Genomic DNA, 12,900 nt, shown 5'->3' on the forward strand with positions numbered 1-12,900 from the left:
AATAATATATTGTGCCATTTCTCAGGTCTACTCTTCCATCCAGGTAGCCTTTTGTACAAAGGACTTACTTTCAATATAGCAATTGCCCTATCTATTTTACATTAAACATCTCAAATCAATGAAAAGTGTCCATCAAATTCCTATTGCCCTCCCTTTACCTCGAGAGTGCCTTAGATGATCAAGAGTGCAGGCACTCATCATGGTAAAATAAATCAAGGGACTAGGCAAAGAACTACAATATTCACCTATAAAACATACTTTCCCCATGTAATTAACATTTTCTACATACCTGCACTGGTACAATCAGGGCTTTCGAAGTGATGTCCCTTCTGTGGTTGTTGAAGCCAAGAATATGGCCCCTCCACTTTTTTAATCCTGAACACTTTTTCAGGATTTACGATTGCATAACCTAGAGGAAACAACGAGACAAAAAATGGTTACATAGTAGACCAAGTTGGTTGAGTGATGCCAAGGCCTACCGAGCTCAGGTTTACCTAAATAAGAAGACCTTTAAGGTACGATAATGCATAGGTGGGTTAAGTTAGTTGCATTTTGCTGCATGAAGAAAAACAAAATTCTTTATCTTATATATTTCCTACTGCAGATCAGATTAATTAATACAACTGAGTGTTGTACACAGTTTCAGAACCAAGTACTACAATCTTATAGCAAGAACTCTTTTAGAAAAAATGTTTACAATATTTGAAGGGGGGTGAAAGAAGCCACATATCATTGGGGTGGGATGCATCCTCCCAGAGTGAATGCACCCTGTCAAATGATATTTGAGCATCTCATCGCCTGAACCAGCGTATTCATAAAGACCCCTTCTGGCTGAAAAAAATCCTCGCCCCCCAATCATGTTGTTAGTTCAAGTATTTAAGGACTTATCGGTGTGGCAGGGGTTGTGGGTGGCGTTTGAAGCTACAGGGGGTGGGTGCATAACCCAAGCAAATGGGACAAAAAAAGTTTGAGTTTCAGAGTCTCATTCCCTAGGAATGTTTCTTTGGAAAATGTATTAGGTAATTCTTACAAGTATTCGTAGGTCTGTGAGGGGTAGTAGTATCAGTGGTTTACCAAACACATTTTTACCATATTACTAAAGCTTCACAACTGTATGACCTCTATCAACAAGGTCAACAGCAACTGTGGGGTGAGGGCAGAGCGAAGGCTGTAAAGCAACACAGTACAAGTAAGGTGAGCGACAGAATAAGATGACTGGGGACTAAAGGGTGGAGTGAGCATCTGGGCTAAAAACAATGTATCACTGGAGTGGACAGAAAGAAGAAAGCACCCAGAGTTGCAAGCTTTGCTGTGTCTTCAATTCAAACATTACAATCATTTTTTATTTTTTCTTATTTTTTTTTTTTTTACAAATCCAAGGGTCACACATACACCATTGTCAATCGTATTGCCTTTTAGATAACATAAAGAGATGCTTTAAAATTGTGCCTTCAGCCCTCTCTTGCATGACTGGAATCATATGCATGCACATGCAGCAGGTTAAATGTAAAGGATGCAGCCGGCTTTGAAGATGGTGCAGGCCGGCAAGGGAAGCCAACAAAATTCCACCAGGGCAAGGGTCATATGATCATCTTTCTTCAGGCCCTGAATGAGACGTGCTGTGGAGTGGTGGGTGCCCTTAAAGGGTCCCGTGAAGAGTACCACTGGAGGGTCTGTGAAGCAATGAAGCAGTCATGAACACTGTATGATCCAATGGCTTTCTTCAGGACCAAAATGTTTATTAAGATCACTACACTGGACTTCATTTGTAGTCATTATGCAAATGAAACTAAGCACCATTTGTGTAATTTATCAGCTTTTTGTGTAACTTATCAGCAATAGGAGGCAGAGTGAACCCATACAAAATGTATTGCGTTAACCAGGATCACTCCTAAGAAAACCCCAAGTGCGGTATGTGGGTGTGGTTACAATAGGACTCCAAATAAAGTTGGGCAGGAATACAGTCTGTTAAAGTTAAGAGACCATTTTCTAGAATATTGACATTTTGGTGATAACAACGGCCGAAAACTGGGGTTTGACATTTACAGAAGAGGATGTAAACTGAATCCTTTTGGGGCCTCTCTGTCTGAATGCCTTTAACAATGCACAAACTAAATACTGGGACAGACTCACAGAAGTAAAATGCAACTGGGTCAAATCCATTTAACATAGGGTTATTATGACTGAATGTTTAGTATCAAACGCCACCCCCAAATGACTTCTGGTGACCAATGCGCCACACATTTTCTTAGAGGATTCCATATTCAGAAAAAACTGATCACAAATAGTGTGGCCCTGCAACAGGGATTGGCTTATCCTGGTGATAAAAACAAGTTACACTAGCAAAATGCAGAACTTGGAGAACACACTCACGTCCTTGGTGGGTGCGTTGCCTTGATGAAGGAAGTTACGCAGAAGAAGGGAACCTGGCCTATACCTTGGTGGGGAAGACCTAGATATACACTGGTTCTCTACTGTTTTTAATCGTCTCCCTTGGAGTTTGATAATAGGGTTTGCCCACCATTAAGACTCTATGGTCCCATAAAAAAATTAATAAATATGGGCCACAAAATATGGTTGCGTGTGAATTAGCACAGATTACATAGATCTTACTCACCCACAAATTTAACTTTTCTTTTCACTCAAATGAAAGGGCTCATTTGCAGCCCTTTAAAGTTAAAGATACAGGGTCTTTGTCCGAGATATTGCATGCGCACCAGTATGGAATTCACTGTTGTGGACTTGTGCAATGCATAACGTGTGATTACAAGTACATATGTCCTCAATTTTACTACTAAGAGAGTCTCTCCTATGAATCGCAGATTACTCACTGAGAAATTATTTTAGTACGGTTTGTAATGTATGGCAAGCAATGATGAAAGAAGTGTGAAGGAATCTAATGCATAAAGCTGATCTACGACCAAATAGTGCCTAATTTCATAGGCATAGTGACTAAGTGAAGGTGGAGTAGGGGGCTTAATATATGTTTTGGTCCTGAAGAAAGCCATCTGTCCATACTGGCAATCACATACGGCTGAAACATGTAGCCCCACTGATGGGAGTCCATTAACATCAAACCTTCTGTTTTTAATCTTACCGAAGGATCTGAGAATAAATATAAGGTACAAGATACCTCCAGACAATTTTAGATAGATATTCTTCCCCAAAAAAACAGGAGCTCCGTGACTATCAGTGTGGAGCCCACTCAGATACACAACGTACCCTGAGTAAGGACCAAAGGGTGAAGCATGCCACGTGTGATTCTAGTGGGTGAGGGTCCTTTTATAAAAGTAGGGATGAACCCAACTTGATACTTTCGAGAGGCTTAAATATAGTTTTGAGTGATTTCTTTCTCCTTTGGTGACAGGCATTTAAGCAATAGGACGCAGAGGGAACCCATAGAAAATATCTTTCTCCCTTTTTGGGTGACTGGTCATTTACAAAACTATCACACCCAGCACCACACTTATCTTACTGACAAGGTCACCATCTCTAGTGGTTCTCATCACACCCGCAGCTAGGACATCATCTGACTGCTGACTAAGAAGTGTAGCAAAGGAAAAACGATATAGTAAGAGCTATATAAATGCTAATATGATACAATACTTTGCAAAGCATTAACGGTCCAGAATCCTGTTGCCTCTGATATCACTTGTTAACTGTCTTTGACCCGGTACGGTGCTTTGCTTCCTCTTGACTGAGTTTACGCTATAGAAATACTGTATACATACTAGCCTAGGCTTCTCCAACGAACAGCTTGTGAGCTACTGGTGGCCCCCCACCTACCTGTGAGCAGTTCTTGTGTGTGCTGCCCATTCCAATAAGTTATGTGCTTTTACTTTATTGAATTAATACATAGGTACCAAAATTGAGACTGTGTACTTGAGGTGAAACTGTGTGTATTTTCAGAACTCATTAGCAGATATTTCTAGAAAAATGGCTCAATTTTCCAAACCAATTTAAGCTGATATTTGAGTGACAAATTATGTGGTATTGGGCAGACGTATTACTGATATCAGAACCTTGCTTCCAGGTGCACTGCAGCTATCACTGCTATGTAATACCTATGTTGAGGCATTCTAAATTGCTAAACTTTTTTTTTTTTTTTTTATACACATTACTGCTGGCAATCCTACCTGATGTAATCATTGCCAGTAATATTGCATATGTTGACCACCACTAATGAATCTTGTCTGGTATGGTCACCATTACAGCATTGATAATGTTAGTAGTGTGTGGCGATTTTCACTGAATATGAGTAGGTCTTGTTACAGAAAAGGTTGGAGACCCCCGTACTAACCCATACTTATATAATGCGCTTACTATGGCTAATCTTTGTTTTAAAGGGATTTTTAAACAATATTTGCATGCACTGTAAAAATAATCATGAGATGCTAGTTCAATGAAAAATGCCCCTTGCTGCACAAAAGCCTAAAGCGTCATACCACTCAGAAAAACTAAACACAACAAAAGAAAACCAACACCTTGGAGAAACACAGAACTTAAAAAGATAAAGCAACAAATCAGAAAGTTGCAGCAGACCTGGCTCAAAATAAACAACAGTCAAGACAAACTGCAGCTACACAAACTTAACAGGATATACAAATCATCAATCAAAAAAGCTAAGAAAATATACTACTCAGACAGAATTCAAAATGTTCAATCTACAACCAAGGAATTTTATAAAACTCTCAATGAATTTCGAAAACCTACATGCATGGAAGGAAGTCATCCCACTACTCAAGATTTCACATACAAATTGGCAACTCACTACACAACCAAGGCAGACACATTGGACTCCTATTTAAAACAGAAGAAAACCATCAGCACCAACCCCTTTCCTAAAATACCCTTTAAGAATAAACCATCCCAACCTCTACAGTCCTTCAAACAAATATCCCAGGATGAATTTATGGATTTGGTCAAAGCAAGCAGACCTTCTGGTTGCCCTTCTGACCCTTGCCCACCACAAATCTTCAAGAACATCCTGCTATCTACTTCTGCTGCCACACCTGTAAGAAGAATCATCAACAACTCTTTAACTTCAGGAACTTTTCCTGCAGACCTGAAAAAGGCATACATACGACCTTTATTAACCTCTTGGGTGCCTTGGACGAGATGATCTCGTCCAAGGCTACAGTTCCCCTGTGCCTTGGACGAGATCATCTCGTCCATGGCACAGGGGAACTTGGGGGCGCGCTAGCGTGCCCCCGTGCACCCCCCTCCCCCCCAAGGCGGGGATGGAAGGGGAAGACCTTCCCCTTCCACCCCCGCCCCCCGCTGTGACGTCAGCGCGCGCGCGCTGATGTGTCACAGGGGCCTCCCTCGTCGCGCTGGAAGCTCTGCTTCCAGCGCGATTGAAAAAGAAATGCAAAAGCATTTCTCTTTCAATCCCCGGGGAGGCCCGGAGGGGCTTCAAAGGGAAGGAAAAGTATTTCCTTCCCTTTGAAGTCTCTCCGAGGGTTTCAAAAGCCGGATTGCTTGCAATCCGGCTTTTGAAACCCCACTAGACACAAGGGATTTTTTTTATTTTTATGATATTGACAAAAGGGAGCGACCCCTTGGGCAAGGGTCGCTCCCATGGGGGGCATTTTTTCTGGAAGGCCTTTTCTGCCCCCCCTGGGGGCAGATCGGCCTACTATTAGGCCGATCTGCCCCCAGGGGGGGCAGAAACCTCTAGGGCACCAGGGACCATTTTTTTTTTTTTTTTTTTTTATGTGTTATTTTATTTTTTTGGGTGGGGAGCGACCCATTAGGCAAGGGTCGCTCCCCTTGGGGTAAAATTATATTTTGGCCATTTCTGCCCCCCTTGGGGGCAGATTGGCCTATTTTAATGAGGCCAATCTGCCCCCAAGGGGGGTAGAAACCACTAGACACCAGGGAGTTTTTTCTTTGCGTGAATTTCACGCAAAGGGAGCGACCCCTTAGGCAAGGGTCGCTCCCTGGGGGGAGGGCAATTTATTTTAGGCCATTTCTGCCCCCCCTGGGGGCAGATCGGCCTATTATTAGGCCGATCTGCCCCCAGGGGGGGCAGAAACCTATAGGCGCCAGGGCAAGTTTTTTTTTTGTGTTTTTTTTTTGTTTGTTTGTTTTTTTAGAGATGGGGAGCGACCCATCAGGCAAGGGTCGCTCCCCTGGGGGGGGGCAAATTGTATTTACACCATTTCTGCCCCCCTGGGGGCAGATTGGCCGATTTTAGGTCAATCTGCCCCCAAGGGGGCAGAAACCACTAGGCACCGGGGATTTGTTTTTTGGCGCCAATGTCACGCAGGGGGAGCGACCCCGTAGGCAAGGGTCGCTCCGGGGGAGGGGGGGTGGGGGTCAAATTTATTTTAGGCCATTTCGGCCCCCCCCTAGGGGCAGATCGGCCTATTATCAGGCCGAACTGCCCCCAGAGGGGGGCAGAACCCTCAGGGCACCAGTGCAATTTTTTTTTTTTGTGTTTTATTTATTTATTTATTTTTTTTCGAGATGGGGAGCGACCCATCAGGCAAGGGTCGCTCCCCTGGGGGGCAACTTGTATTTAGGCCATTTCTGCCCCCCTTGGGGGCAGATTGGCCGATTTTAGGTCAATCTGCCCCCAAGGGGGCAGAAACCACTAGGCACCTGGGATTTGTTTTTTGTCGCCAATGTCACGCAGGGGGAGCGACCCCGTAGGCAAGGGTCGCTCCCAGGGGGGGGGGGTGGGGGTTGGGGGTTCAAATTTATTTTAGGCCATTTCTGCCCCCCCTGGGGGCAGATCGGCCTATTATTAGGCCGAACTGCCCCCAGGGGGGGGCAGAACCCTCTAGGCACCAGGGCACATTTTTTTTGTGTGTTTTTTTTTTGTTTGTTTGTTTTGTTTCGAGATGGGGAGCGACCCATCAGGAAAGGGTCGCTCCCCTGGGGGGCAAATTGTATTTAGGCCATTTCTGCCCCCCTTGGGGGCAGATTGGCCGATTTTAGGTCAATCTGCCCCCAAGGGGGTAGAAACCACTAGGCACCTGGGATTTGTTTTTTGGGGCCAATGTCACGCAGGGGGAGCGACCCCGTAGGCAAGGGTCGCTCCCGGGTGGGGGGGGGGGGGGGGTTGGGGGGTCAAATTTATTTTAGGCCATTTCTGCCCCCCCTGGGGGCAGATCGGCCTATTATTAGGCCAAACTGCCCCCAGGGGGGGGGGGGGGGGGGCAGAACCCACAGGGCACCAGGGCAAATTGTTTTGTTGTGTTTTTTTTTTGTTTGTTTGTTTTTTTCGAGATGGGGAGCGACCCATCAGGCAAGGGTCGCTCCCCTGGGGGGCAAATTGTATTTAGGCCTTTTCTGCCCCCCTTGGGGGCAGATTGGCCGATTTTAGGTCAATCTGCCCCCAAGGGGGCAGAAACCACTAGGCACCTGGGATTTGTTTTTTGGCGCCAATGTCACGCAGGGGGAGCGACCCCGCAGGCAAGGGTCGCTCCGGGGGGGGTGGGGGTTGGGGGGAAGAAATTTATTTTAGGCCATTTCTGCCCCCCCCCCCAGGGCCGGCTGAGCTACAGGCCAAACTCCACAGGTAGGCACCTTGCAAAAAACACCTCTGTTTTCTGTGAAAAAATATGTTGTGTCCATGTTGTGTTTTGGGCCATTTCCTTTCGTGGGCGCTAGGCCTACCCACAGAAGTGAGGCACCATTTTTATCGAGAGACTTAGGGGAACGCTGGGTGGAAGGAAATTTGTGGCTCCTCTCAGATTCCAGAACTTTCTGTCACCGAAATGAGAGGAAAAAGTGTTTTTTGGGCCACATTTTGATGTTTGCAAAGGATTCTGGGTAACATAACCTGGTCAGAGCCCCGCAAGTCACCCCATCTTGGATTCCCCTGGGTTTCTAGTTTTCAAAAATGCGCTGGTTTGCTAGGTTTCCCCAGGTGCGGGCTGAGCTACAGGCCAAAATCCACAGGTAGGCACTGCTTTTTATAAAAAAATGTGATGTGTCCACGTTGTATTTTGGGCCCTTTCCTTTCGTGGGCGCTAGTCCTACCCACGCAAGTGAGGTATCATTTTTATCGGGAGACTTGGGGGAACGCAAAGGATTCTGGGTAACAGAACCTGGTCCGAGCCCCGCAAGTCACCCCTCCTTGGATTCCCCTAGGTCTCTAGTTTTCAGAAATGTACAGGTTTGGTAGGTTTCCCTAGGTGGCGGCTGAGCTAGAGGCCAAAATCTACAGGTAGTCACTTTGCTAAAAACAGCTCTGTTTTCTGTGATGTGTCCACGTTGTGTTTTGGGGCATATCCTGTCGCGGGCGCTAGGCCTACCCACACAAGTGAGGTATCATTTTTATCGGGAGACGTGGGGGAACGCTGGGTGGAAGGAAATTTGTGGCTCCTCTCAGATTCCAGAACTTTCTGCCACAGAAATGTGAGGAACATGTGTTTTTTTAGCCACATTTTGAGGTTTGCAAAGGATTCTGGGTAACAGAACCTGGTCCGAGCCACACAAGTCACCCCTCCTTGGATTCCCCTAGGTCTCTAGTTTTCAGAAATGCACAGGTTTGGTAGGTTTCCCTAGGTGCCGGCTGAGCTAGAGGCCAAAATCTACAGGTAGTCACTTTGCTAAAAACAGCTCTGTTTTCTGTGATGTGTCAACGTTGTGTTTTGGGGCATATCCTGTCGCGGGCGCTAGGCCTACCCACACAAGTGAGGTATCATTTTTATCGGGAGACGTGGGGGAACGCTGGGTGGAAGGAAATTTGTGGCTCCTCTCAGATTCCAGAACTTTCTGCCACAGAAATGTGAGGAACATGTGTTTTTTTAGCCAAATTTTGAGGTTTTCAAAGGATTCTGGGTAACAGAACCTGGTCCGAGCCACACAAGTCACCCCTCCTTGGATTCCCCTAGGTCTCTAGTTTTCAGAAATGCACAGGTTTGGTAGGTTTCCCTAGGTGCCGGCTGAGCTAGAGGCCAAAATCTACAGGTAGTCACTTTGCTAAAAACAGCTCTGTTTTCTGTGATATGTCCACGTTGTGTTTTGGGGCATATCCTGTCGCGGGCGCTAGGCCTACCCACACAAGTGAGGTATCATTTTTATCGGGAGACGTGGGGGGAACGCTGGGTGGAAGGAAATTTGTGGCTCCTCTCAGATTCCAGAACTTTCTGCCACAGAAATGTGAGGAACATGTGTTTTTTTAGCCAAATTTTGAGGTTTGCAAAGGATTCTGGGTAACAGAACCTGGTCCGAGCCACACAAGTCACCCCTCCTTGGATTCCCCTAGGTCTCTAGTTTTCAGAAATGCACAGGTTTGGTAGGTTTCCCTAGGTGGCGGCTGAGCTAGAGGCCAAAATCTACAGGTAGTCACTTTGCTAAAAACAGCTCTGTTTTCTGTGATGTGTCCACGTTGTGTTTTGGGGCATATCCTGTTGCGGGTGCTAGGCCTACCCACACAAGTGAGGTATCATTTTTATCGGGAGACGTGGGGGAACGCTGGGTGGAAGGAAATTTGTGGCTCCTCTCAGATTCCAGAACTTTCTGCCACAGAAATGTGAGGAACATGTGTTTTTTTAGCCAAATTTTGAGGTTTGCAAAGGATTCTGGGTAACAGAACCTGGTCCGAGCCACACAAGTCACCCCTCCTTGGATTCCCCTAGGTCTCTAGTTTTCAGAAATGCACAGGTTTGGTAGGTTTCCCTAGGTGGCGGCTGAGCTAGAGGCCAAAATCTACAGGTAGTCACTTTGCTAAAAACAGCACTGTTTTCTGTGATGTGTCCACGTTGTGTTTTGGGGCATATCCTGTCGCGGGCGCTAGGCCTACCCACACAAGTGAGGTACCATTTTTATCGGGAGACTTGGGGGAAGATAGATTAGCAAAACAAGTACTATTGCCCCTTGTCTTTCTCTACATTTTTTCCTTCCAAATATAGGAGTGTGTGTAAAAAAGACATCTATTTGAGAAATTCCCTGTAATTCACGTGCTACTATGGTCACCCCGGAATTCAGAGATGTGCAAATAACCACTGCTCCTCAACACCTTATCTTGTGCCCTTTTTGGAAATGCAAAGGTTTTCTTGATAGCAATTTTTTACTCCTTATATTTCAGCAAATGAATTGCTGTATACCCGGTATAGAATGAAAACGCACTGCAGGGTGCAGCTCATTTATTGGCTCTGGGTTCCTCGGGTTCTTGATGAACCTACAAACCCTATATATCCCCGCAACCAGAGGAGTCCAGCAGACGTAACGGTATATTGCTTTCGATAATCTGACATTGCAGGGAAAAGTTACAGAGTAAAACGTAGAGAAAAATTGATGTTTTTTTCACCTCAATTTCAATATTTTTCTTTTTCAGCTGTTATTTTCTGTAGGAAACCCTTGTAGGATCTACACAAATGACCCCTTGCTGAATTCAGAATTTTGTCTACTTTTCAGAAATGTTTAGGTTTCTGGGATCCAGCATTGGTTTCATGACCATTCCTGTCACTGACTGGAAGGAGGCTGAAAGCACAAAAAATTGCACAAATGGGGTATGCCCCAGTAAAATGCCAAAATTGTGTTGAAAAATTGGGTTTTCTGATTCAAGTCTGCCTGTTCCTGAAAGCTGGGAAGCTGCTGAGTTTAGCACCGCAAACCCTTTGTTGATGCCATTTTCAGGGGAAAAACCACAAGCCTTCTTCTGCAGCCACTTTTTCCAATTTTTTTGAAAAAAACGAAATTTTCACTGTATTTTGGCCAATTTCTTGGCCTCCTTCAGGGGAACCCACAAAGTCTGGATACCTCTAGAATCCCTAGGATGTTGGGAAAAAGGGACGCAAATTTGGCTTGGTTAGCTTATGTGGACAAAAAGTTATGAGGGCCTAAGCGCGAACTGCCCCAAATAGGCAAAAAAAGGCCTGGCACAGGAGGGGGAAAAGGCCTGGCAGCGAAGGGGTTAAAGAAAACAAACCTAGACCCGCAAGACCCCAACAACTACAGACCAATCACAAATGGACCTTTCCTGGGCAAATTGATAGAAAGAGCAGCATTCGCCCAGATGTCACAATTCATTGAAGACAATTCTATACTTTCTGACTTCCAAACTGGATTCCACCCAGGAAGAAGCACTGAATCAGCACTCATGGCAATCTGGGACGATCTTAAAAACACAGTCGACCGAAATGGAGTTGCTGCACTACTTCTCTTGGACCTCTCAGCTGCCTTTGATACGGTTGACCATGACACCCTAACTCAAAGACTCCACGAATCCGGCATACAAGGGATTGCTCTCGACTGGATTACTTCCTATCTTCAAAAAAGAGCGAATATCATCCACTCGCCCCCCTTTCTCGTCCGAACCCTACCTCACAAAAGCAGGGGTCCCCCAAGGGTCAATCATCTTACCTTTGCTTTTCAACATCTACATGATATCTTTACCAAAACTGATCAATGATTTCCATCTCACATGCTACAACTATGCAGATGACACACAAATACTACTTAAATTAGAAGGCCCCAAAAACATTGAAAACTCACAAATCTTCAGTTGCCGCAGAGCCGTTGATAAGTGGATGACCTGGAACCATCTCAAACTAAATACCTCCAAAACAGAAATACTCATATGTGGTGACTGGAAAAAGTATGACCCTCTGTGCGTCTGGCCTGACGATCTCGAACCACCTCCTCAATTATCCAAGGAAGTTAAAAACCTAGGAATCACCATGGATTCCAAGTTAACTATGTATGCCCAAGTAGACAAATTAGCACGCACAAGCATCATCACCTTAAAGACTTTACGACGCATCTTCCCCCACCTCGGATTTCCACACAAGGTGCAAGCTACTATCTCGCTTGTACTATTCCAAGTGGATTATGCCAATAGCCTCTACCATGGATCATCTCTATCTGTTATGAAAAAACTACAACGTATCCAGAATTCCACAGCCAGGCTACTACTACATATAAAGCCGCAAGCCCACATCTCCCCTGCCTTGAGAGCACTACACTGGTTACCCGTTGCCAGAAGATGCACTTTCAAGCTGCTTTGTATCACCCACAAAGCTATACATGGAACAGGACCGCTTTTTATCAGAAAGAAAATTACCAAATACATCCAACAAAGAACCCTCCGCTCAAGATTGACACCCCGCCTTAGAACACCACCATGTAAGAAAAAGACTATAGGTGGTACATCCTTCTACGTCCAAGCAGCCAAACTATGGAATTCATTACCCCCAACTATAAGAGCCACAGATAACTTTCTTGTCTTTAGAAAACTACTCAAGAGTTGGCTCTTTCCTTCATAACCACCTTTTTCAAACAACTATGAACTGCATATGCCTATGTGGATAAATATTTTTTTCAGATTATATGTATTTTTCTATTTATTTATATTTTCTTTAGAAAATATGTATTGCTACTATGTCATAACAATAAAATACACACACACTCTTTAAACCTGTCTAAGTATTTTTTACCCATGATTCTAATTATGTATTGTATGTGCATATGTGTGTGTGTGTGTATATATATATATATATATATATATATATATATATATATGTGTATATGTTGTTTCTGTGCTTGGCATGTTTGTGTATCATTGTATGGCTCCTGGGTGGGTTGTTATACTAGATATCTATGAATTCCTGCTCTCATCTTATCACACTTATCTACTCATCACTCTTATGTCATGTCTCTATCAAACTATCCTCCATTCTCACTCTGACTCATCCCAAATCCCTTCTACCGCTTTCATCTCCTGAATATCACTCACATAACAAGGGAATGGCTCCTCAAGGAACATCTGCAAACAATCTCATACGCAGTACTTGTGAAGGGGAACTACAACAGGTCTTGCCTGGACGAATGCAACTGTTTGATAAAGCCTTTCATAATGTGTCAGCATCGACATTACCTATATTGACATGGCCCTTGTAACATTTCCAGAGGAAGCCAATGGGAGTCATTGAGTGTGCCAGG

At 44.7% G+C, this 12,900-nt stretch overlaps 1 protein-coding gene across 6 annotated transcripts in view; it reads right to left on the reverse strand.

The window, feature by feature from the left end:
- The window catches only part of LOC138246155 (zinc finger protein 514-like), a 105,340-nt gene that overhangs the window by 82,143 nt on the left and 10,297 nt on the right, over positions 1 to 12,900 (reverse strand). For all 6 annotated transcript variants that reach the window (XR_011194233.1, XR_011194232.1, XM_069200442.1 and 3 more), the window contains one exon: positions 290 to 409. Coding sequence is in view for 4 of the 6 variants with exons in the window: in XM_069200442.1 (XP_069056543.1) it covers positions 290 to 409 (120 nt within the window). In the remaining 2 variants the exon portion in view is untranslated. The remainder of the gene's footprint in view (positions 1 to 289; positions 410 to 12,900) is intronic.

The sequence above is a fragment of the Pleurodeles waltl genome, chromosome 7 (assembly GCF_031143425.1).
Source record: "Pleurodeles waltl isolate 20211129_DDA chromosome 7, aPleWal1.hap1.20221129, whole genome shotgun sequence".
In the NCBI taxonomy this organism is placed as follows: Eukaryota; Metazoa; Chordata; class Amphibia; order Caudata; family Salamandridae; genus Pleurodeles; species Pleurodeles waltl.